At 30.9% G+C, this 27,331-nt stretch overlaps 2 protein-coding genes across 4 annotated transcripts in view; one reads left to right on the top strand and one right to left on the bottom strand.

Moving 5' to 3' along the window:
* The first annotated feature begins 333 nt into the window (after positions 1 to 333).
* The window catches only part of Rab3GAP1 (RAB3 GTPase activating protein subunit 1), a 34,449-nt gene continuing 7,451 nt past the window's right edge, over positions 334 to 27,331 (top strand). Inside the window, exons 1-6 of the mRNA XM_015930856.3 lie at positions 334 to 1,035; positions 1,099 to 1,264; positions 1,504 to 1,700; positions 1,763 to 1,998; positions 2,378 to 2,556; positions 2,628 to 2,785. Coding sequence (XP_015786342.1) covers positions 482 to 1,035; positions 1,099 to 1,264; positions 1,504 to 1,700; positions 1,763 to 1,998; positions 2,378 to 2,556; positions 2,628 to 2,785 — 1,490 coding nt within the window. The 5' untranslated portion in view covers positions 334 to 481. The remainder of the gene's footprint in view (positions 1,036 to 1,098; positions 1,265 to 1,503; positions 1,701 to 1,762; positions 1,999 to 2,377; positions 2,557 to 2,627; positions 2,786 to 27,331) is intronic.
* Positions 16,201 to 23,500, bottom strand: haf (leucine-rich repeat and fibronectin type-III domain-containing protein hattifattener). Of its 3 annotated transcripts, none has more exons than XM_015930860.3 (4): positions 21,959 to 23,418; positions 19,448 to 19,610; positions 17,169 to 18,578; positions 16,201 to 17,069 (listed from the first exon to the last, which is right to left on the bottom strand). In XM_015930860.3, exons 1-4 carry the CDS (start codon positions 22,841 to 22,843, stop codon positions 16,918 to 16,920), a joined length of 2,610 nt encoding a protein of 869 aa, XP_015786346.1. In that variant the 5' UTR covers positions 22,844 to 23,418; the 3' UTR covers positions 16,201 to 16,917. The 3 variants fall into 3 exon arrangements, with proteins under 3 accessions (XP_015786346.1, XP_015786345.1, XP_015786344.1); XM_015930859.3 differs by having other exon boundaries at positions 17,163 to 18,578; positions 21,959 to 22,993; XM_015930858.3 differs by having other exon boundaries at positions 16,201 to 18,578; positions 21,959 to 23,500.

Raw genomic sequence — 27,331 nt, forward strand, 5'->3', positions numbered from 1 at the left:
TCAGTACATCCTGAATTCCTGTATGACTTAATGACTTAATGGCTTGATTGACTTCATGGTTAGACACATTAAACACCAAGATATTAATTGGATGAATATTCAATTCTCAATTGAGAGAATGACTTTGGACCGATATTTAAAATAAACTAAATTTAGCATAAGAACAAGAGAAGAAAAATTAGATAAATGATAAGTACAATCACAATTCATGACAATTTACACTATTCTTGCAATTTTGGCAAGCTGCACGTAAAATTGGCAATTTAAATCGTTTAATTTAATGAAAATTTGTTAAATCAAATACAGTTTGTAATTAATAGACTCTCCCTTTTTTGGTTTGTTTACATTGGTCGTGAATTTTTTTTACAAACTTTTTCCTATTGGGCTTGCTTTTTCAAGTCTTTTTTACTATCGTCATTGGTGTTAATTTGACATTTGACATTGTGACTTTTCATTGATACAAGAGAGACTATTTTGAGCTATGGAGGATTCAAGAAGCTCAGATTATCAATCACCTGATGATAGTGATCAAGTTTTCGAGATTACAGACTTTACCACTGCCACCGATTGGGAACGTTTTATTGCTGATTTCGAAGAGGTTCTTCGTAACTGGGACACAATTCAGCCGCCTGATGCCCAAGATGCTTCCAAACCGAAAGGAGTAATCTATGGTCTAGGACCGATTGGAGATCATTTGTATTATAATGAAACTGTTAAACTTAAATTTGCCAAGTTCGTGCTTATAGTTAGCGTTTACTGTTACCAAGGGCCAGATGTCGACAACAAAAAGGAAAGACTGTATACTGGAAGGGATACTGAAAGTGATCTGGAGGATACTGATGAGAATATAAAAGTATTCCAAGATTTAATGGATTTTCGCTACAATTTCCCAAACAAGGCCCATTGTATTTATAGATGGTTTGGTGTTAAAAAATTTGCCGTCATCTCTCCTATGGAAGATAATCTTATAACGAGTGAAGATCGAGCTAAATTGCTTCTTAGCTCGGCTGCAATTGCAATGAGAAATATCAATGTGTGAGTAAGAAACACCAGAGACATTTATTCATTGGGTTAATCCTATTTTTTCTGTTTCTCTAGGTATATTCCTGTCTTTGTTCAGATTCATCATCCCCAGAGGAAATTCTTTCATGGCATATTGGAAGGATCAACATCACGAATAATGTTTGACATGATTCATTTTAGAGATATTCCGGAAAATTATCGGTATCTTTCAGAGTTGACCAAAATTTTCCGTGAAAAAATTGTGAGTCTACAGTTTTCTGATTCAGATTTTGTAGAAACCTCTTCAATATTTTTTATTAAGCTTGTTCACTTTAAATTTCCAATCCTTATCATCAGATTATAAGATTAGATTAGATATGAATTTATTTGTTCTCATATGTCATTTTTGTTTCCTTTGTTTCTACAAAATCAATGCGTGTGTTTGTCATATGTTACTCTTTTGTTATCCTTATGCAACATTCATTTTTTTTGCTTGATTAGGCATCTCCACTGAGGGAAAAGGTTTCAATTGAACTATCAGTTCGATTCACTCATATAATCAGAGAATGGCCTCAAGAATGGTTATTACCTGAGCCAGAAGCAACCGAAGAATCAACCGACTTGGAGGAAAGATTGTACTCTCTTGATAAACTTCCGATGCCTCTCATAGAATATTCATCTCCTTCAGCTCCTATCGAGTAAGATGACTTAATTGAAATAAGATGAACAATATACTAAATGTATTCTTTATTTTTCGTAGGGAATTACACCTTTCAACCACTTGGCCTAAATTATCTGAAGAGTTCATCAATGACTCGCCAAATCACAGCAATTTAAATTCAATGGATGCACAATATTGGTCAGCGCGTGTTTTATTCCGAGACAGATTTACTCCTAACTTGATACATTCCATAAGTAGCTTGTTTATTCTGGAAAAATCAACCAAATATGCAGATCAACCATTGGGTAAATTTACAGGACTTCAGGAAGAGAAAGGTAAAAACGAAACACCATATATTTAGCAGGAAATATGCACTTTTATCAGCCTACAATTATATTCTCAGAATATTATCCAAGTAAAACTGATTAATTTCTTGGATCAATAGCACGCGAATATAAATGTATGTATAAAGTACATATGTATGCTCAGTCAAGTGGCAATTGAAATAAGTATCAATTACCGTTGAACAAGAAACACTACAAACATAAGGGTTAATTTGCTTAATTTGGTAGGTTGTGATTGATACTAATATTTATCTACCAGCTAAATTATTCCATTAGTATCACTAGAGTGATTTAGCTAATTGAAAGACAATACAGAATTTTCAACAACACTATAGACAAACGAGTTTCTAATTTCATCTTTTTAATTCAGAGATTGAAGCTAAAGCAGCCCTTGATAAACTTGCCGGTGTCGGACCTCCAACCTTAACATTACCGCAATTCCGAAATTTTTCAACCTGGAGTTTATCTGAACATCTTAAATGTCAAATTGTTGACTACATTTTCACTGAACCATCTCAAGCTAATGAACCAATAAATAGCTTACTCAAAGTAAATATGACAACATTACACAAATATTCCAGGCCTAATACATTTTCATTTTTCTATTTTTTTCCTTAAAGGATTATCGAGGATTCAAATCGTGTCCATACAACAATTTAACTTGGCGCCTATCAATCATATTTCACCAATTTAAAGATTTAAACACGATAGCATACCTTTGGATCGAAATAGTGAAAAAATTAAGAGACCATTGGGAGAGTATGACTGACCTGCCAAGGTAGGATATTTACTTGAACAAGTTTAACATCAACTCAAACGTAAATCTCATTTGAAAGTGAAATTTAACTTTCTTCATCCAAAAGATGACAAGGTCCGACATAATCAAGGTTAATACCCCTTTGATTAACATTCAAATTAATTGATTCCCATTGAGCATATTTTTTAATGTTATGTTAAATTACGTCGAACATGATGAAGAGCGCAGAAAAAAAACAAAAGGTCAAACTAATCCATAGTTTTTACGGTAAACTAATTATCTTCCCATCTTTATCATTCAGTTTCACCGTTTCTGGTCATACCAGAATCTGTCCACTTAAATAGTCAGTGTTAATGACTAACCAAGCTTTTAAAAATTATACTGAGTCAAAAGAAAAATTCTGTGAGAGTTAGGAAGAAATGTTCTGGGAATTTTCCCCAGAAAATATTCCTTAATATTCTCTAATCACTATTCTCACATAAATTAAATGATCCAACAACAGCAACAACAATTCAAATCCCGTTATCAATTTGGTAACATTCTCTGTCCATCAACAACAGCAAAATAAGATGTTACTTTGAAGAGGCAAAAAAAATTCAAATACTCATAGTTACTGTCAACTTATTACTATTATTATCATTATCATTGTTAGTGTCCATTGTAGATGAAACTCGCCATTTTTAACTCTTTTGGTCTTTTCCCTTGGTTAACCTTGTATCTTCCGTCTCCAAACTAATTGTGTGTAAATTTAATTAAGTTGCTGCTCAAATTACAATTTCATCTTCACAGTTGGACCCGTGTTTTTCATAGGTGTTTACAGCCGATCAGCTTGAAAGCATATCATCATCTTTTTCATCTTCATCAACATCAATGAAAATGTGAGAAACATGAAAAGATATATTTCTTGAATGAAAGCAAAAAAAGCAAGCAACTAAATTAGCTAACCAATTAACTGAAAGTCCCTAACTGTTTCATTGAAAGTGACAAACTGTGTGTTGATTTTATACCAAATTATTCATTAATCCATCAAAATCAACCCAAATTTTACCTCAAAATTCATCCTTTATGCATAAATTTTGAAGCCAAAAATATACTCAAAGCTTTCATTATGAAACAACTGTTAATAATTATTCTGTAATTACAGTCAATGGCCTTTCAAATGTTCAATTAACCCTTCCTACAAACTTAATCATATTAAACACTTTATTTGATTGAGTAATTAATTTGAGGAAAAACAAAAAATGAAAAGTTAACCAAATAATGACGGAAATAGGTTTTAAATTAAATTGTGTTTTTACCTTTTAAGACAAAATCAATTGCCATTAACTTGACTATAGCCTAGAGTTATAATCACAATTTGATGAATCACATCAAGAACTGACAAGAAATACTTTCAATCAAATGAAACGTTAGAGCAAATCATTACAATCAAATATCAAACTTAAATTTCCATCTAAACCTTATTCCAATAATGATAGCTCCATTGAACAATTCACTATTGATTTACTCATTAGTCTTTAAATCTTCATCTGAATCTTCTCATGCTTAATGACAAAATTTAATGTTCATAAATATAATAGCTTGACCTTTGTAAACAACTTTTAATGTTATTACAATTTAAATTATTCTAGTTACAACTTTTACCTGTTTTTGATAATTATCCTCACAACACCTGAATTCATCCATACATTTATAAATATGTTTTACATTTAAGTAACTCTTGAAGCTAGTTGTTGCTCAAGTATTCATGATAATGAGCTTTTGAGATTCATTGAATTCCGCATTTTGATTACCATTGGTCAATGATTTTACTTTCAATCATTTCACAAAATTCATTTACAATTGAGTTTCAAATGAAAAACCAATTTCTCTTCATAACCAACTTACTCTAGAAATGGATTTGTCTGATATTTAGATTTGAAAAAACCATTTGAATAGCAAATTACAGTAAACCCTCTCAAATTGTCACGTCGTGGGATTAGCATCTTGGCTATTTTCCTATAATAATTAGGCAAAATAGCCCTTTTACGAATTTGATTAAATTTTAAAATTTAATTATTAATTCAATTTAGGTGTTTTTGATTTCTAATTTGATAATTCCTGTATTGAACAGTATTAAATAGTAATTAAGAGTCCTCTCAAAATTTTCCTAATTAAAAAAACTGAATTAAAAGCAATTGTTTACTCGGTTACCATGACTCTGGGACAATTAGAGAGGGTGACAATTTGAGAGGGTTTACTGTACATTATAAATGAGTAAAAATATTTTGTTAAAAATACGATTAAGAGTTTAACAATTTTTGTAAACATCATCAACATTGACAATTATAATGATAGTAATGATGATTACCTTAAAAATTAAGGCAAATACAATCGGTTTCATTTACAATTGTTAGACGTGAGTATCATCACCATCAGTTATCCCTCTCAACTGAAAATACATTAAATCTAATTCCTAAATGTTGATATTAAATCAGTCAATTAATGGACATGAACATTTCGTGACTATTTACCTTTCAAGATTAAGATTATGGTGTTAAAAGTTAATCCATAACTGAACATGTCTTGTTGCCGGTAAATGAAAGTGAATCAAAAGCAAATCTAGTTTTGATAAAGTTGATTTAAACTGATCAACAAGATTGAAAAAGCACGAAAAAAGGCCAAAATTGTTCAAGTTGAATTTTCCCTCAAAATAGTTGAAAAATGAAAACTAAAGCAAACCTTTAACATGAAAACGGAACCAATTATTGTTTCATTTCCATGGAAGTCTATTGAAGTCAAATTTACTCTGATTAACAGCAATTTGTGATTCAAAAAGATTTACTCTTCAGGCTCATTATCCCTTTGTTTATCCACCTGTTTATCAACATTTTTACATTTTTTGTTTGTTTCCATCTTTAATACTAGACTTGCCTACTTTAATCTTGAATCATTTTTTCATCTTGAAACTCATTTGATTCCTGTAAACCATTAATCTTTTTTTCTTGCCTTTCATCTTCGCCATCTTCACTTCTACCTGTTTACCAGTTGTTGCACAAAGGCCATACAAAGGCCCACTCCTTGCCTGGCACAATTGTACCTGTTATCATGTCCATGGAAAGTATCAAATGAACTAACCTATCCTTATCACCCTCCTTGATGCTATTAACCATCTTGTAAACTATCATGTCAATAGATGAAGATGATGAAAGTGAAGACTGTTTCTTGTTTCTTTTTTTTCACCCAACATTCCGCTTGATTATTGAAATGACTTTCCATCAAATTATGGCTTTTTTTCATTTCAAGAGTTGAACATTTTCCCCTCGTTTTGAAGTTCATCGATCTAATCAATTGCTATTTAGATAATTTGTCTAATTTACTTGATAGTTTATCAATTTTATTTGACCATTTAGTGTCTTTATTATCATATTAATTTGACTTGAATTTGATCCAATTTCATTTCGTTTTGATCTCATTTTGATATCAATTTTACGCCACAAATTAATCTTCATCTTGTCACTTTGATTTTCAATTTTCCCTGAATTCTTTGAAATCAAATCAAATCAATCAAATGTTAGGAAGAAAAAAGTTGCCTCAGTAAACACATTTAACTGCAAATTCATCTGATAATCCAATGGATATTCTGATTAACCTTTGGTCGCATCTGTTAATCACCATTCACAGTTTATCACCAAAATCATACTTTAAAATCACATTTACATTTAAACTATTTGAGTTTGGACCATAAATTAACTAAACTTTCATCGTTTTCAATACCTCACAAGTTGAGTTTAACAAGTAAACCAAAGAGCTTCAAATTGTTTCCATTTTACATCCAATTGTAATCAAACATGTAAAGAGCATCAATTGTCTGATCAATTGCTGCTAATTGTTGAATAATAATTTGTATCAATCAGGAGTTAATCAAGTGAAAAACAGTTACAGTTATCAAGTGAATGATAGTTGATAATGGCTGTAAAATATTGAATTACTTGACTCATTTCATGGTTTACCATTTCATTGATGAGAACGAAATTGAATCTTTATTTCAATTGTTCAATTGATATCTTTAACATGTTAATAAGTTTTGAAACGATTCAGTGAATTATGAAACTTTCTTATTTTACCAATCAAAAGATTTACCTTTTTTTCATCAGGAAATATCATAACTCTATCATTCCAAATGATTGACATTGAATAAACTCAAATTTGACTCATTCTTCTCTCACAATCATGATCGTCATCATCAGGCCTAACAATAATTGAACAAGCAAAACAACAAACATTTAATAATATCATCTGATGATTACCTTTTTTTGTCTTCATAATTTTTCTTCATCTTTAAGGTCATTTCCTTGTGTGTACAAAATTAAACCATCAGATGACTGAATGATGATGTTAATGATGATAATGATGATCATCACAATAGGCTATTTCAATCTTTCAACATTTCACCAATTCTCATAAAAGTAGCTTCAATTTATCTTCAATCTCTTTTTTCATCTCATCTTTCTCTTCCTTACCTTTTCACTGATTCAATTCATTTACTTTTCTTGTTATACTTTACATTTTTTTCATTAACCCGAGAGTTAATGATACACTCAAACAAGGATAATGATTAGCGAAGGTAAAAAAATTGAGAAACTGGACAATCTTGGAAAAATTTTCACCCAAAATAACCGTTAAAAATGGTCAAAGGTAGATTAACTTTCCTAGTCAGTTACTCAAGAGTCAACCCAATCATCATTACTTTTAATGTAATTATGTGAAGGGTTGAGTTGAATGTAAAAAGTGAGTAAAAATACATTAACTATGTTCATCGGTTTATTATGACCACAACAAATTTCAAGTCCAAACAACGATAAAAATGAGCTTTTACCTTTAACCAAATGAAAGCAACCTTTTGATCATCCATTTAACCAAAGATTCTTACATTTTAATCCTTGATTAGCAATTAACTCACCAAGATTAATCAGTATTACCTTGTTATTTTGCATTATTATTGTGACAAGAAATGTTCAGTTGTGACTTAAGTTGACATCTCATTTTATTTCAAGTTTTTGACCCGAATTTTCATCCTTATTTTACATCAATTTTGAAGCCAAGTAATTTAATCAATTATCATCTCAATCACTAATTAGATCAAAATCACAATCATTTGCTTCTTCGGTTCCAAAATTATCAGATCACTACTTTGCCAAGAAAGTTGATTAAACTTGAAACAATTGTCTTGATATTTTTCAACTCTATTGAGCATCTCTTTGAAAAACAGATTGAGATTTTATGATATATTGATATTTATCACAATTTTGTTGATTTAGACCAGTTTTAATGGTTATGATTGACTTGATGTTATTAACCATATTTTACTGTCACTTTTGCAAGTTTATATCAGAAAAAAATGTCAACTTTTTGTATCATAAATTGAAATAATAACCATTATTAGCGATATTTTTGTGCAAATAAGTAGCTGAATTACATTGAATTTTTATTCATTACATCATTTATATGGTTATAAACTTGACTCTGGTTGTGGCAATTAATTGAAACTTCAATCCCTGCAGTGTGCCAACAGATGCTCAACCTAACTTACCTTTAATAAACACTTGAAAAGTTGAAAAATGTTCAGAAAAAAGTATTAATTAATTTTAGAAAAAAGTTAACTGAAAAAAGGTAAAAAAAACTGAAAGTTATCATTAATCATTTGAATAGGCAAAAACAAAATTCATCTTCCTTTTCATGATTAACCTTGTCAAGATTTGCTCGTCCAATTTTCATCTCTTTTTTTCATCTTAACTGTTCCTCCATTTAATGAGATGAAAAAATGTTCAATATGCTTCAGGCAATCGGATGAATCAATCTCATATAAATAATAATGATTATAATGATAATAGTAACTCCAACAACATGAACAGGAATGAAAAAAGCATCAAAATAATGAGCAAAAAATAACCAGAAAAAGATGAACATTAACTCTCAATAAATTAGACAACTGATTATCATGATTCATGAGCAAGAAGATAAATGTTAAACAGTTGCAACATGGTTTAGCCGTTATCAGAATATTTCATGATTCTAACTGAATTATTTTTAAGAAAAATTCTGTTTGTTTTCCAATGTTTCTGGTTACAACAAGTTGACTACCAACTTTGACCATTAAAAATTGTAATTCATCAGTTATCATGTTGATGAACGTTATCGGAAGCTCAACATGTGGCTACCTGTTGAGGTTCAAGTTTACCTAACAACAGATAAAGGGTTAAATCAGTTGAGCTGCATTTGCTTTAAAACTCATCATTTATTATTTACTCTTCAAATCTCCCATTGCTTACTGTTTACCTGTTTGATGATGAACAAAAAAAAGAGGAAAAACATTTTGCTTTACAATAAATGCGAATTACATGAAAGAAGAAGATGAAAAAAAATCTATTATTTGCGTTTTCAGGTAACCTTTCATTTGTTACCTTGAAAATTACCTTTACAAGTTTACCTTCAACTGAAATATTTTTCCTTCTAACCTCACCTTTTCTCACCTTTTCTTACATCCTCTAATCATCATCATCAGCCTCTTCCATTACCTAATGTATTATCAAAACAAATTAACCTTCACAATTGCATCAATCTTAACCAGCAATCAACAAGCTGAAACCCTTTAGACTTTCATCAAACATTTCCTGTTATCATGATAACCAAAGGTTTGTCATTCATTCATTGTTTCACTTTGATCAAGATCAACTCAACAATGACATTTTTTACTGTACATGATCATTGATCATGATGGCTGAAACCAAAAAAGGATATAAACTTGAATTGATACATTGTATTGATTAGTCCAGTACATTGATAATTTGTAATTTGATTGCCAATTGAATCATCCTTTAAACTTGATTCAACTTTCCATTTTTTATCATTTGATTCACTAAATGATGGATTGATATAATTATCTTGTTTATTAGTATCTTCAGTTCATCTTTTCAGCTTGAAAACATTAAAGCCAACACTTACAATGAACATTGAGATTATCCAAGAAACTGAAACATTTTAAGCTGATATTTCAAAAGATAATCTCTTGATGAAAATTATTCAGTTTTAATGATAATTGATTCATTTCTATTCAGGTTTTGCAAAAAATGGAAACAAAAGTTTACTTATATTTGAATCATTTTTTTCATTGCGATTCTCACTGATTCCTAGTGTGACCATTTGTCTGGACATTCAGAAGGCTTCTGACCTTTACCTTAACAAAAGTTATTGAAACAAAAATTTGTTTTCTCCTGACTTCACCAAAAGTCTTTTTCTGTAAACATTTTCACAAACACCAAACTTTTCAAGGTTCCTTCCCATTCTACCATTGAAAGACTCATATTCAGTTTTAATTACTATTACCTGTGAGTTACCTCCTACCTGAAGATGAAGACTGAAAGGAAGACGATGAGGAAAACAAAGAAATGCGAGACAAAACAAAAGCTAAAGAAACGAGTAAAACAAATAATCAAGAATAGATTACTTCTCAAGGAAGATGTTGATGAGGAAGATGATAACTTGACTGTTACTGAACTTCCGAGAAGTGAAAATTACCATTTGTCTTGAAACAATTGAATAACAGGCATCAACTCACCATGAGATTATCCAGTTTCAACTTTAACGTTTATCAACAATTAACATGATAATCACACCTTAACCATTGGATGATTGAACAGACATGAAAATTGTCAAAACAAACTATTTTTCACTCCATCTGTTCAAATCTAATATTGAAACTTTTTCACTTTTCATTCTCAATTGAAAGATTAATTTTCATGATGGACTTTACAAATATTTTTATCATTAACATTGACCATTACCACTGTAGATGAACACAATAAGCTTATTCACAATGAACTAATGCATTTGAAGCTAATGTATTACCTTGCCATAATCATGATAATGATGATGCATATGATCAGGTTTATACCTTTACAATAATTTTGAATTGTTAATGAAACACTCACAAGTGAAATAGTTATACCTTAAGACCACCCAAGATTTCAGGTAAAAAGTAATAACAATTTGCTTCATCATTTTTTACATAGATACATAATAGAGGATAAAATATCACAGGTAAGAGAAGATTTAAAGAATGATGAAAAAAAGTGAAAAAAGGGAAAAAAAATGTTTACCTATTTATCATGTAAATCTTAAAATTGTTGAGGTTTCGTAAATTGAAATTTTCTCAGACTTCAAGTTTGATATTTTGGTCATTTCCAATATTCACTTTCAATGATCAACTCACACTGAGTTAATCTGCAAATTAAATGCAATTAACACCTATTTAACCAGACAATTTGACCGACAACCTTGTCTTATGGGAAAAGATATTGGTTCTGGTCTTTTCTTTGGAAATGTCAATATTTCAAGTTTCCATGTTTGCTGCTTCTTTGATGAACCGATGTCCATTGACAAGTTGAAGGTCAATAGTAATAAACATTGACCTTGGTTACCTTTGTGTGTTTCAATCAAAGATAAATGTTACTTATTTCATGATGTTTTGGGTTGTTTGATTAGACAAGGTAAATCTTGTCTCGTTTATCATGATTGTTGATGATGATGACTCTTCCTTTTTTTCATCTCTCTCTCTCTCAATTCACGCAACATTTTCACATTATATGTAATAATAATAGTTGATCAACATTTTACCTTTTTACCTTTGTAGAGATGAAAACAAAGGCAGCGAGATAAACAACCTTAAAACCGGCAATTCGGCATTTCTAGTCTTGTTATTATTGTATGTTAACCTGATCCCATGTAATATCAATGATGTTTCCACTCGCTACTACAATGTTTCATGATGATGGTGATTAGTTATCACACCTATGAAAGAGGAACAAAAAATAACCTTGAAATTGTGTCTTCTCTTTACCTTAATCCTCATCATCTCATGCTGATTATCCTTGTCATTGGTAAATACCTAAATTTACCTTTGGGTTGAACCCGTATTCATCGATTCAAACCTTCACCCAACATCTTGATCTCTCTGGTTGTTGAAGATGACTATAATGATGAGATGATGAGAATGATGATCAGGAATTGAAATGTTTTAAGTCGCTCCTTTTTATACCCTCATTGAGCCTCTTTTAATTCACATATTATCGTCATTTACCTATGAATCTGTTAAATTATTCACTCCCAATAATCAAGTTATAACATTTTTTTAGCTTTCATTTTCACTCTCTTATTGACTTGAAATCATTTTCACTCTCATTTGAAACTTTCACCTTTTCATTTAAACTCAGTTTCTGTTTGTTTTATTTTATCCAATTTTTTACCGATAATGCTGTTAATACCTTATGTTTCAGGATTGTAATAAGACTCATCAGATTAATCTTTTGATTAATCTAATGATAAACCTCAATTAGACCTTTAATCCCTTGTTATTGCCTTGATTTTATTTTTGCTCAACTTTAAAATTGTGTCTGTTTCATTCAATGTTGACATTCCCAGTGATTATTACCCTTTAATTACAATTTAAACTTGCCATGAACATTAAAAAAGGTTTAATCCTGTAACATAAAGAAAAGGCTAATCGATAAAGTAAAGATTTAAATTAATTAAATAGCTTTTAAATCTCAACAAATCATTTTAAAACTCTGATGGATGAGATTTTTTATGCTTTAATTGAAATCAACTTAAACTATCCTTTAAACGATCATTATTATCAACTAATCAACCACTGAACCTTGATTGACACTTTCATTATCAATGGCAAATCATCTTGATAGAATGATACAAAAATGCTGCTCATTTGAATTCAAATAAAAGTTCATGCCAGCCAAACTATAAACTAGCAAAATTTCAAGAATTTTTATTCTGTGAAGTAGATTTCCGATCATTTAGGATAACTTCAATAAAATTTAAATTCATCGAAATCTCTAAATGCAAATTGCTTTAATTGTTAATCCAATTGCTATTAGCAGATTGAATGCAATGCTTGAAACGCGATATAAAAATTGATTCAATGTTGAAGGGTTATCATCATATTCAGCAAATATTAACATTTCATTTCCATGATGAAAGAAATAAAAAAAAGTGTTAAATGATGATTAAAGTTGAGATGAACTATCTTATCTTCACCTTTCAATATTTTCATCATTATCCAGGTAACAACAACCTCGAACATGAGATTGATTTTTCTTGTGACTCTTTCCAATCTAAACGCAAAATTTTAATTCCCAGCCAGGTCTATGTTAGGTTATTGATCCGACTCCTTTGGCATCACAATCATTACCAACAATCGATTCAATCGTGACATCAACATGAAGCAAAAACTGAATAATCTGAGTAATGAAAATTTCCAATATTTCGTTCAATTGTTTTTCCTAAATAAATGACAAAACGCTTATCAAAGAGCACTTTTGTCAACTTTGCGGTTAAAAATTGTATCTAAAAAAATATGAAAATTCAGTCTCATTCATTACTTCTGGTTTAACCTGCAACTCTTGTCATCTAGTTTTTGTTGATTTATTGTCAGCTTGATTTAATTGTAAAACTAAGTTAATTAAACTCTAATTACTTGAGATTTTTATTACTTTAAAAATGATTATAATTCATGGCATAAACGTTTCATCGTTAGTATGTTATTAATAGCTTTTGAATGAAGAAGCAACAAAACATTGAAATATTGAACCTTAAATAACGTTTATGTTCAACTTGTTCAATGGACATTTGATGCTTAATTATTGCCCAAATGGTCAATGATCAAGAAAAGATTCAAGGTTGAATTAAAATTAAATTAATCATTTGAACAATGAAACAAATTGAAAAGCTTGTCCATTAATAACACAATGATGAGCCACTTTTGTTTACCTTTTTGTTAACAATTACAATAATCATTAATGTCCAAAACCTTGATATTAAACAAATGTGGACAATAATAGGACAAGAAAAGCCTTAACTGTTGAGGTCAACCAAAGCTTCAGACATTTGATCGACAATCAAATATTAAAATGATTTTTACTGTTGAACAATTTACGCTATTATTAGGTTCATTGTTGATGCTTCCGTGATTTTCAAGTTGTACTTCATGATTGAAATCATGGTAAAGATGATTTCCAATTTCAGAGGATTTCAAGTTTAAAGTTGCTTTAAAATTGTCAATGTTTCCAAAGTCAACTTTTTTCTCATTTCTTTGACCAATTTTTAACCTTTTTTGCCTCAAGATGAAAAAACCCTTTGATGATGAATGAAAAAAAAATGTAAGTTGTTTTCAATTTTCAATTCTTTGTTCATTTGTTGTATTATCATTTATTCCTAAGGCAATCAGCAGATAACATGAACCTGTTTTCTGGATACTTTCACCGTCACTTGTTAGTCACGGTCACCATCAGTCGTTATCATCAACATTGACCCAGGAATAACCAATGAAAGGTCATCAGCATTATAAATTGAAAATGAAATTCATGAAAATCTCAGTTGTCCACATTTCCATGCAAAAATAACGTGCTTTATCAGGCAACATTCATCATTAAAGAATGAGCAAAAGCCATTAAAGAGTTGGAACTTGTTGAAACATTTACCAATAATTGTCAATCACAACAAATTGATATTTACTGTTGACAAGGAAAACTAACAATCAAATCAACAGTTTACTTGATTAATGATCTTAATGTTTACAATTTTAAAGGTTTTCAAGATAATTCATGTTTACTTGAAACATTGAATTTTTGAGCTTCATCTCTTAATTGTCAGGGAAATTAGCTAAATGTCAATTGTCTTTGATTACCTTTAATTTGCCCGTATAAGCAAATTATTGATTTTTGTTGATATTAGTTGAAAAATTAAATAATAATAGAGGAATGAAAAATTCGTGGGAAAGTTAAACATAAACTGGTTAAATGGAAAACAAATTGAGATTAAACTGATTTCACTATCAATCTGATTATCGTTTCAAATTCAGAGCTTCATCTCATTTATTTGGCTCCTTTTTGCTTCTTAATGATGATAAGCTCTCCTTTACCATCATCATCATCACTCTCATCATTTTTCATGAAACCGGTCTTAAAACATGTTAACGTAAAGATGGAAATAAAATGAAAAAAAGGCAAAATTTTGTTCAGAATCAACAGCTTTTTTCCATCATATTTTGTGTTAACCAAAAAATCGTAATCAAGGTTGACCTCTACATCCGGTCCTAATCTATTTTCATCATGAAACAGAATCATTTAGAAGGAAAATGACCGCAAATATTACATTGAAAATGATTGATAAACAGTCAAATTCATAAACATAATTCCTCATTTTCATTCCTTCAACTTAACCAACAGATTCAACATTGAGTTTCAATTTTAAGTTGATTTAGTTTCACAATGGCCAGCTTCTTCTGGTCACCTTTTGACACAACTTTCATTATTTTTTTTCTGAACTTCTTCTCCACCATCGATATGCATGATTTACTCGAACTAAAAAAACCTGAAAAATTCATTGAATAACACAGAAGCATCTCAGAAATAATTTGGTCCAATGACATTTTCGGTTCGTTTTTTGTGAGAACCAGTCTTCATCTTGTCCAGTTTTTACAGCCAGTTCCATGGATGACAAAGTTCATCTAATCAGTGTTATCTCCAATCCTTGCAATTGATATTTCATGAAAAATTAAAAGCATATTCAATTAGCCAATATTATCACAAGCATTAATGTTGTTTAAAGACACTCATTAACAAGTTGATCATGAATCCTTTTGTTTCTCAATGTTTAGCTTGAAAGGCTTATTAAATTAACCTTCAATTACAATTGAATTAACTGTTGATTAGTCACGTTTGATCATCACTTGCAGCCGTTGATTTAAATATAATCATTTAACGCGAACAATAAAGAAGCCAGAAAATATCACAATCGTAATACAAATTTTAAATGAACAACCTTTTCTTTTGACTGTTTAACAATCTGTTTTTTGATAAAAGTATGTTTCGCTCAGTTAACAATTTAATTCATGTTTATCATGATAATCAACATTTCAATGTATTTAACAAAAGGTATTCATTATTTATTGAGAAATGAACAAAAAATCAATGGACTTTCATCAAAATTTTCAACAAGTTTTGTTCATTGTTGACTTAAATGTTGTTATTTCAACTGATGGGTTTGTAAATCAGATAAAGCTTGAAATGCATTTGCAAGTATAAAGGGTTAAATGCATGTCAATATTTTTCAATTAGATTTCTCAGATTATCGTTTCTTCCCTGAAATATTTTATTCTTTTTTCAATATTCTCTTCAATATTCTATTCAATATTCATTCCATTATCATGACTATGGATTTAACCATCTTATCTTCATCTTTAAGGTCAATGTTTCCATTAATGTGATGAGGAAAAAATTATCACTTGAATCAACTTTCCATGAAAAAACTGAAACTCGCCAAGGTAAATCTATAATTATTCAACAAAGAATGATAATGATGTACATATTTTATTATTTAAATTATTGTTATTGATAATAAAAATCAAGTTTAATACATTTGTTGTCTTTTTTTGTGGTTACAAAAAAATCTTCAATTTACAAGTTTACTTTTGTTTCAATCGTATTTTGAAAATGATGCCAATTCAATGAAATACAATTGAACAAAATTTGCAACAAAATATTATCTAAATTGTTTTAATTGTTGAATTTTCTTCATCTTAATTTGTTCAATGATTACATTTTTGTTTGTTTTGTATTTTATACAAGGTTTAGTTAAATTGCATCCTTTGATTAATTACGAGAGTGACATTGAATAATGAAAACAATTTTAAATAATTACGATTGTTGGAAATGATCTTTGTAAGTATATTTTGCGTTTCTTTTGTATACCTTTTGATGAACAAAAGTATACAATCAATGGATTACAATCAAATGAGTTATGATTGATGTTGATTGAAAGGAGAGGAAAGATGACAAATGACAGAGGATGAGGAAGGTCGACCTGGAACCTTGAAGATGATCATGACTTTGAGGATTTTGTTACCGGCAAGTTTACTATGTCATTGACCAAACTTGTAGACCAAAAAATTGATGAAAATGAGTTGATGAAAGACTGATGATGGTGATTTTGATGATTCTTGGTTGATTGTGATTACTGTCCATTTTGTTACAGTATTTTATAAAGTATACAGAAATTTGTTTAAAAAAGTCAATCCTTTTGAGCCGTTCAAGATTTATTGTTCATCTATATTTGCCATTAAGAGGATTGGCCAGCAATTGATTTTTACCAACATAAACATCAACTTGATTATCTTTCCATCCATTGGTACCATGATGACCATTTGCTAATTTTCCCATCATTGGTCCATTTGCCCATTGATCAGAATCATATTCTGTTAAAGAGTGAATTGAAGAAGTTGAATTAAGTCGATTACAGCTTTTACTTTTCTTTTTACTGGACGAAGATAAATGATGATGGGCATTACCATTACCTCTAGCATCACCACCAGTCCCATTGTGATAGGCGACCGCAGTGGTTCCTGGATGGACAGCTAATGATGATTTAGATAAATCTGTATGAGGTAAAGTGGCATTGCCAAAGCGTCCAACAGCAGACGATGTTGAATATGATCGGTGAGATTGTCCGTCAGCGGTTGGTCGAGGAGCACCTCCGTTGCCTTTATGGGCACCATTCATTGAATAACCATTTGGAACCAATGAATAGTTTGAAATGTGTGATCTATTGTCATCATGAAGTGGTATATTATGGAGTGAACCATTCAATGGATGATGATGCACAGCTGATGAACCATCGAGATGGTACATGCGAGCCCGAGGGATTGAACGAGCTGAATACATGGAGACAGTTTCCCATTCATTATCGGGTTTCATGGGTCCAGCAAGTGGAGGTGGAAGGGAAGGTAAAGATTTTTTCTTGTCTTTACCATAGCAGCAGGTAAAAAGGATGACTGCGAGTACAACAAAGGCACAAATAGCTGCAGTGGCACCAATCACTAGTTTGTCTAGATCAGCCATTTTGGTTCGATCACGGCGAATCTCTTGGCACAGAGTTGATGGAATATCATGGATTCCCTGGGATCGATACATTTCAACGGGAACAATGCAAACAATTATACATTCACCAGAAGGTACATGAGGTAAAACATAGCGACGAGCCGTTTTACCCAATTTGGCTCCTTTCTTGTACTCTTTTGAACCAAAAAAGCGGTAAAGAATTTGAAAACCACTGGAATAACCATCTTCCAATAAAGTGTCCCATTCAAGGATTATAGATGATTCTCTTCGGTATGCGGCCAAAAGTTTAATGTCCGGTGTTTCCGTTTCATTTGGATGTAAATGTGAAGATGATAAAGGTTTCACTGAAAGTGAATTGGATGCAATTGATGTTGTCTGTGATGAGGCACTTGATAGAGTTAACAAACTGTTGCTGTTTATCGGAGTGTTTAAATCTACTCCTGAAGGTAAATAATTACCACCATTTTCATCATTTTCATTATCAGGCCAATCTGCAGGTAAACGTCGAGATGATTTAGATAAGCCTGAATTTATATGAGCCAAAGGTGTTGATGTAAGGATATTACCACTTGAGGTTGTAGTTGTAGTGGTTATGGTTGATGATGATGGCGATGATGGTGAAGATGAAGATGATGGTACATTCACTGTTGACACTTCTGAAGTGGAAGATGAGACTGAAGGAAGCTCAGTCGGTTCATTTACACAATTTAAATCTGAATCAGTCAATTGAAGGAAATTACGATTCCTTAATTTACCAGGTTCACCGCAAAATTGTGGATGTCGCTCCCTAGATGTAACTTGAAGATCATAACTGCGAATCCATTGCAAAATCCAACGAAGTCGACAATCACAAACTAAACTTTTGCCTGTAAAATGGTCAACAAAAATGGGTTAAAATTTGGATTTAAAATGGTCAAAATTTGAATTGATAAAATAATGAAAATAATTGGACAAAATTGATTCCCTAAAAATTATCGGTACACTTAATGGTTTCATTATTTGACAATATTGAATGGCAATCTTGAAGTGATCAAATTGTATGTTAATCAAGCCAATAATTCTTTACTCTTCTCTTCATCTCATTAAATCAAATGATAATTGTTGTTATTTATCATTTGCTAATTCATCTTTGTTTATTGACCTAATCAAAGTTGAATAACATTTCAGTTGTCTCTACCTATCATAGGAAACTAAACCCTGAGGCTGGAAACTTTCTCCTTCTCTGTTATTAAAACTATTAACTTTGATTATTATATCATTTTTTTATAGCTACTAACTGTTATTAGTATCGTTATTATCATTTTTTACCTTACATTTATTACCATTGATTGTTTCACAAGTTTATTTGCCTTGGAAAAGTAATTTCAACAAAAACCTTTCCTTTGATGTTTTAACGTGAAAACAAAACAAAAATAACAATTCCCATTGAATTCAATTTAACTAAACAACAAAAGATTTAGATGTTAAATCAGATTTAATAGCTGAATAATCACGATTAACGATGGCTAAAATTAACTAATGATATAAATTACCTTTTATCAGATATAAAATGTAAATAAAGTCAATAAGCTTATGTTAGCGAAGTGCATCAATTAGATTGAAATCATTTGAAAACGAGGAATCAAGTAATTGTTCATCTGGCTTAACACAATTACCATCAATTAGGTTAATAATGAAATAACTTTCTACACTTTCAATTTTAACAATTAGATTGAATGCAATATCAAAAGCTTACCTCCAAGACTGAGTCCACGCAAGGTTGAGTTAAGATGTTTAAAGGGTTGAAAAGGCAATGTTGACATTGGATTGCCATCAAGTGCAAGAAGCGTTAAAAGCGTGTTTTTGTGGAAACCATCTTCCGGAATAGATTCAATTATGTTGAATCCAAGGTCCAAAACCTATGACAATGATGATAACAATGAGATAGAAATGAAGAAAAAAGACGAAATTAGAAGAGAGATCAACAAAACATACAAGAGGAACCCAAAAAAAGGCTAAGCAAAAGGTTGAATTGTCAGTATTTTTTGTTAACTTTTCAAGAAATCATTGCAATACCAGTTTCTGTCTCTTTTAACTTTATTATGTTGCAAGTTTACAATTACAATTATCATTACAATTGAGGTTGAAATTGAAATTGCAAAGAAATTCAACTTTCTCATTTGCAATGGTGAAAAAAGAAGGGATTCAAGAAAACAAATAGCAATGTTGGCCTCACTTTAATTACCTTTTTTTGAGCGCAAAAAAGGTTCGTGTTAAACTTTAAACCTTGAAAAACCTTGACTTTTCATCTTCATCTGTAAATCTAACCATCTTCATCATCTTGATCGTCTTCATCATCTTTCCTTTCATACACTTTCTCCCTCTCAACAACAATTTTAATTAAATTCTGGACTAATGTTGAATCTATTTTTGCACGAATCTGGTAAACATTCAACTTTACCTTTTAACCAATCTGATTTTTCAATTCAGTTTCTTTGATTGCTCATAAAGGTTAACCTTTTAATGTTAAACCAATGTTTTGAAAATAATCTTCTGCAAAAATTTCAATATTTTACTTTTCTCAATCATGAACCATCATGAATGATGATGTTTTACCTAACCCAGCGTCAGGAACTACAATTTTGACTTTTGTATTCATTATCATAAGCAAAAACAAAAAGCAAGAGTAACAGTGAAAAAATGATCTTCCTACAAATGCCGGTGAGCTAATTTGAAACTGTGATTACTGGGTTTCCTTATACAGCTGATTATTCATATGAGTGATGAATAAAACTGTATAATTACCAACACCCAATTTATTTTAATTTATGTGATTCTCTTTCCATCCAATAATATCATTTACATTCATAATGCATCAACTGATAACTAATAAAAAAACACACACAAAATGCCACTCAATTAGCTCACACCTAAACTTAATCATGGTTAATGGACATGCATTTACGATTGTTTTTACGTCAATTTTACAAGTTTCAGATTAATTCCAATTGTTGTTCATTCATGTATAAATACAATTGTATCATTTGTCATTGTTCAATGAACTGCTTTCCAAATGCTTTTTTTACCTGATCCCATGTATGCTTTTCAAGTTATTTTTGTTTTCACTGGCAATGGTAAACATTTTCAAAGCTAATAGACTAACACTTTCAATTGTGATTGATTTGACACTAAAAATGATAAGGAACGAGGAAATTAAATTGTTTTATTTCCAAAATTACATTGGAAAGTAAAATTGTTGAATTAATAATCAATATTAAGGTAAACCCTTATAATTTAATGTTTATCAATCAAGGTAAATAACAAGATTCAAGTTGACTGATTGTCTGGTAAGAACATCGTATTTTTATACTACTAAACATGAAAATGTTGAGAAAACAAGAAAACTAGAAACTGATTGATTTACGCTTGGATTTGCTATCGATATTGATGTTGATAAATGATGAGGTAAAAGATGAAAGGTAAACAAATGTTTTCTTTTCACTTTCAACTGTTGAACTTGTTTAATGATAAGTCAATGGTCAATAGTGTCTTGACCTTTACCTGACTGTAAACTTTGTGTCATACCTGTCAACAAAACAAGTTAGGTAAGATGAGAAGCTTGAAAGGTTAAGGGAAAAACCTTTGACCTTGCTTCAAGTGTTTACCAAAAATAATGGACTTTTGAAGGTTTTTGTGATTCTTTTTATTGTTATCCGTCTGCAACATTATTGAACTATGAATGAAATTTCTCAGGGTTAAAGGTAACCTTTGGTTGAGCTAAAAATTGAATCACAAGAAACCAAGTTTTATTATTTATTATCAATGGTTAAAGTGTTATTAGTGTTAACCTGAACTGATTGTATTGTGATTGTTGTTGAGAAACTATGATTTTGTGTGAAAAAAAGTGGATGTTAACATGATTAAAGATGATTGAAAACAAGTGGACAAACAAAAGGGATAACTACAGTTATTGAAAAATTATAATCATTATGATGATGATGATGATGATGGTTGATTTATTGTGATGATAAGTTTATCATCTACTCCAGAAAACACTTTCATTTTCATTTCAACCTCAGTTTAGTCTCTTTTTGAGCAACATTTTTTGATTCTAGTTTGAGGTAAAAGACATTAAGAATTGTTGAGGGAGGAAAAAGGTATGAAAATGATTTCGTAGGTTGAACCTGAATTGGTTATTTTTGTGTGTGTGAAGAACGGACAAACGGATTGTTTGACCGTATCAGGAGATGAGGATAAAAAAACTTACTCTGAGCTCGGTGAGAGATGAAATGGCTTGAGAAGGAAAACTTTTTATCAGATTGTTAAGTAAACTGAGTGAACTTAGCGAATCATTAACTCCTAAAAAGGCTTCCTCATCAATTGAAGTTATCTTATTACGTTCCAAGCTTAAAGCTGTTAGTGTTTGAAGATTTTCAAATTGCTTGGGTCCAAGTGATTCTAGACGATTTTGAGCTAAATCAAGGAAAGCTAAAGCGGTCAGGTTAGCAATAGCATTAGGAATAACGGTTAAACTGGTTCCTTTGAGGTTTAAATGTTTCAAGTGTGGTTCCAATCCTTGAAATGCGTACTCGTCAATTGATACCAAACGATTGTCAGCCAATTTTAAAGTTGCCAATTGATTGGAGGCAAATGCTGAGGCCGATAACGATGTTATATTGTTAACTGATAAATCCAGTGTTCGCAAGGCCAACAGTGATGATAAAGATTTAATTGGTACCTCTGATAGCAAGTTATCCGGTAAACTCAATTTAACCAGTTTATCTTCAAGGCCTGAAAAGGCATCGGGTTCAATTGTGGTCAATCGACTTCTCGATATGTGAAGATTGGCAATGTCTAGTCCAGTGAAGGTAGCTTTGGTTAAAGTACCGATTGTTGCATTGTTGATGTACAAAACATCAATTGGAGTTGATTTATTGATTGTCAAATGAAGAGCCTCCAGTAAACGGGTAAAATTAACTGGACTACACTGGATTGATAACTTTCCAACATTTGAATAACTACAAACACAATCAGAATGAAGATCGGTATAATTAGCATTAGACCACGGACACTGTGCGATTGAATTTGAAACGATGACCGTTGAAATTATGACAACTATGAGGTAGATTTGAGTTAAATATGATGGCAGCATTTTCAATGAATCAATAGAAGACGAGTTTAAAGATGACAATATCGGTGTTAACTATTCACATATAAAAACAGCAGGTATTGAAAAGTAATCCAACAAGACAAAGTCATAACAGACAAAAAAAAACACGAAACACCAAAGAAATAGAGAAAAATTGTTGAACAAAGTTAAATATAACTGATGTAAATAGTAAATAAAATAAATAGGTGAACAGTTAAGATGAATGATGATCCAAGAGTGTTAAAGTTGAAAGTTTGGTGTGAATAAAGAGTTGAACTTGAGTTTAGCTGTTGATGTCCTGCGAGTCATCAAGTTAACAAAAAAAGCTATCCAACATCAACAAATTTTTATCTCAAGCAAAAAAAAGGTTGAGATATAGCTGGAACTACGGCTAAAGATCAACTGAGAAGAAAATGAAAGGTAAATCTTTCCCTTGTCTTCCTCTTACCTTCTCTTCTTCTCTCTCTCAACAACCGTCTTATTACTCACTCGGATCTTTCCTCTCTTTTGGTAAACAGGTTTCTTTCGGCGTCATTTTTTCCTTTGCAATTTTTTTCTCTGCCTTTTCTCACAATATTATGTTGAATATGTGAATAACTTTCCACCTTAACAGTCATAAGAGGTTGAAAAAAAGCCAATCTTAACCAATGTTAAGAAATATAAAATTAAATAAGGCCTAGACTCAGAGTCTAAAAATGTATAATGTAACAATACATTTGAAAAGAAACGTTTTTCCCTCCTTTTCTTTCCATGTCGCCATTGTTGTTTTTTCTTCGGGTCGTGATTATGCATGTTTTTCATAACGTTTATGTGCGTGTTTTAATGTACATTTTTGCTCCCATTATTTGTGAACAATCAATTGCCATTTATACCATAAACACCGAATACCTGACCAGTTAAAATGTCTCTGGAATGTGATCAAAGAATCAATGGATAACTATGAGAATATCTTAAAACATTTTATCTCTCAACCCTTATAAAGGATCATCATTATTGTTCAAATCCAACGCTTCTTTCACTTTTTTTATTCCCTTTCTAATTCTTACTCTTTTTTATGAGAAAACACCTCTGAATTTACCTTTATTTTCTTGGACTTTTCAACCTTTTTTTTATGTTTTATCTGTGTAACTTTTTTTTGGTTTGGTTTGGGCATTTACAAGCCACTAAGAATACGTTGGCTTTACTTGACTACATTTTGATTACATTATACTTGGTGGTTCAATAAAAGTAACTTGTACTTTTAAGAGCAATCCAAATTAACGCTTTTACTTTATCTTTGGAGGCAACTTTCATCTGCTTTTGGCTTAAATGGATATTGCTTGCTAAATTGTAATATAATTTTCGTGGTTCCTCTCGTTAACTTGCTAATCTTTGTTTGCTACGATGTTGTTGTGCCTGTTAACCTTAACCATTTCCCTTGGTTTAGTTTCACTGTTTTTCCACCTTTTCTTACCTTTTACAATCTTCGTCTTCCTCTTTCTTCCTTTTTAATTATCTTGAGGAGTGGTCAGTTACGAGACCACTAATCATTATTATCGTCGGACAAATTATTGACGCTTTGTTCATTTTACCTTTACAATTATCTAAACTATCACCTTTCACTTTCTATCCCTGAACTGAAAAAAAGATTCAACCAATATTTTTTAAACATGATCTTGAATCAATCCTTCCTTTGCTATTCTCATCCCAATTACAATAATTGACCAACAATTATCATTGGATTTGAAAAATTGTTTACAATTTTCAAATGCTCATTAAGTTGACTACCTCAACTGTTAAATCATATGTTAAACCAAATTGGTATACAAGGATGAGGACAAAAAGAATAGGGAAAAGTGCCTAGAAATAGAATTTTTTCAAAGTCTAGTATAAGATGTAAAATGCCATGTTAATTCCAAAAATCGATTCGATTTTTCAAAATAATGTATAGTTTCTGAGTTATCAGGTAAAGAATGTCAATAATGTCAATATGCTGAAAATGAACTGGACCAGTTTTGAGTGACAAAGTATTTTCAATATTTAGTACATTATTGACTGTCCGCTATCCAAAAAATATATCGTCATATTTCTATCATCGGGGCGTCTATGACTTTTTTGATAACCCTTAGTATTTTTTGCGGTTTTCAGCCTTTTTGCCCCTAAGATGCTTTGAGTGACAAAGTATTTTGAGCATCTATCATACATTCGACAATCTTCTATCCAAAAAATGTATCGTCATACTCCTAACATCGGGGCGTCTATTAATTTTTTGATAACCCTTGATATCTGTTTCGGGTTTTAGCCTCTTGGCCCCTTAGATGCTTTGAGTGACAAAGTATTTTGAACATTTTGTACATAATCAACTGCCTTCTATTCAAAAAATGTATCAGTATATTTCTATCATCGGGGCGTCTATGACTTTTTTGATAACCCTTGATATTTTTTGCGGTTTTCAGCCTTTTGGCCCATAAGATGCTTTGAGTGACAAAGTATTTTGAACATCTATCATACATTGGAACATCTTCTATCCAAAAAATGTATCAGGATATTGATATCATCGGGGCGTAAACGCTGTTTTTCAAGAAAACTATTATTTTTTGAATTTTTGCTATCTTGAAAATAGTATATACCTCCCGATGATACAGATACACTGATAGATTTTTTGGAGAGAAAATGGTCCAATGTATAGTAAACATACGAAATCCTTTGTCACTAAAATGACCTAAGTGGCCAAATGACTAAAAACCGCAACAAGTGACTTGCGTTATCAAAAAAGTCATAGACGCCCCGACGATAGAAATATACCGATACATTTTTTGGGTAGAGACTGGTCCAATGTATGATAAATATTCGAAATACTTTGTCACTCAAATCATCTAAGAGATCAAAAGGCTGAAAACTGAAAAAAAAATATCAAGCGTTATCAAAAAAGTCATAGACGCCCCGATGATAGAAATATACTGATACATTTTTTGAATAGAGGGCAGTTGATTATGTACAAAATGTTCAAAATACTTTGTCACTCAAAACTGGTTCAGGCCATTTTCAACATTTTAACATTTTTGACCTGATAACTCGAAAACTATACATCATATCGAAAAATGGAATCAATTTTTGGAATTGGCATGAAATTTTACATCAAAAACGAGACTTTGAGGAAATTCTATTTTTTAGGCAGTTTCTGTCTTTATCCTTTGATTTGTTTTGTCTCATTTTTTGTCTATTGTTTTTAAACCCATTTTGACTGTTATTTTCATTTTTTATTGTTTCACTTTTATCAAAAAAATCATCTTACCTTTCAAGGTACTTTCAATTTTGTAAAACTCAGCATGTCTTTGACTTTCAATTTTTAACTTAATCATATCGGATTAGATTAAATTGTTACTCTAAAGCCTACTGATTATTATTCAGGTCAACACTTGAAACAATTGATAACCTTGGAAATGTAATATAGCTTGATAGTTTTACCATCCAAACAACCAATAACATGTTAATCTGATTCATTTTAACATGCATTTCAATACTAAAATTACTTTCATTAACATGCTTACATTTACATGCCAATGAAATAGTGCCTTCAATTGATCCTTTGCCTATCAATTCATATTAAAATGTTTCATAAAAATAACCTTAAATATGAAGCGTTTAAATTGTTAATACACTTTAAAGCAACAGATTTAATCCATCAATCTTGATCCCATCGGTAAAGTCCAAATGTTGATATTTACCTGCCTAACAGACTGTCAACATTTAAACCAATGTCATTGTTTTCACTTTTGTCTACCTTTAAGCAAACTCTCTTCTTAAAAGTAAAATTATTTGCTCCAAAGAGCATCATCAATCAGTTGTTACCTGTTGAAACAAGATTAACAATGAGTCAACTAATCAAGACTAAAAACTTGGAAACAAAAAAAAGTGACAATCAAAAGCCAGGAGGCGAAAAAAATGGACAAAGATGTGCCTTTTTCATCTCATTTTTACCGTTTTATCGCTAAAAATTTCCGTGTAAAGATGAACAATGAACCGGATAACGGATAATCATCATTTGAAATGATAATCATCAGGAAACTCATGATAAACTGGCTGTCATGTTAAACAATCCTTAAATTTAAAGGTTCACTTTTTTACTCCATTCTTGGCCATGCTTTACCATCCAATATCAATTGACATTTTTCACTTCATTTTGCTCTTCATCCATATTATCAATGATCTGATTTCCATCTGTTAACCATGATTACAATGGTTTCTGGTGTTGTGATGAACTTGTGCCAAAAATAATTGCAACAACGTTTCCTCCATCGGTTCATTGGTTCTTCACATTGTTGTTAATTGTTATTTATTGCCCAATTTAATTGTCCTCTGGTCATCACATATGCTAGGTGTGATTGTTTGACTCAAATGCTCACCAGTTTACCTCAGCAATCGTTTAGACAAAAGTTCAACTTTAAACTTTCAATGTTTAGTTTTGTCTTCAACTTTACCAGTTTCAGGTTAATCTATTTTCTCAACTCT

Source organism: Tetranychus urticae, chromosome 2, assembly GCF_039701765.1.
Source record: "Tetranychus urticae isolate SD_2017Ah chromosome 2, NJAU_TeUrti_SD_1.0, whole genome shotgun sequence".
In the NCBI taxonomy this organism is placed as follows: domain Eukaryota; kingdom Metazoa; phylum Arthropoda; class Arachnida; order Trombidiformes; family Tetranychidae; genus Tetranychus; species Tetranychus urticae.

Excerpts from the sequence above, each read along its gene's own strand:
- haf (XM_015930858.3), bottom strand. The coding sequence starts at position 22,843 with ATGCTGCCATCATATTTAACTCAAATCTACCTCATAGTTGTCATAATT. Across the intron at positions 19,611-21,958 it reads CATCTCTCACCGAGCTCAGA|GTTTTGGACCTTGGATTCAA; the intron begins GTAAGTTTTTTT and ends TCATTGTCATAG. Across the intron at positions 18,579-19,447 it reads GCGTGGACTCAGTCTTGGAG|GCAAAAGTTTAGTTTGTGAT; the intron begins GTAAGCTTTTGA and ends ACCATTTTACAG.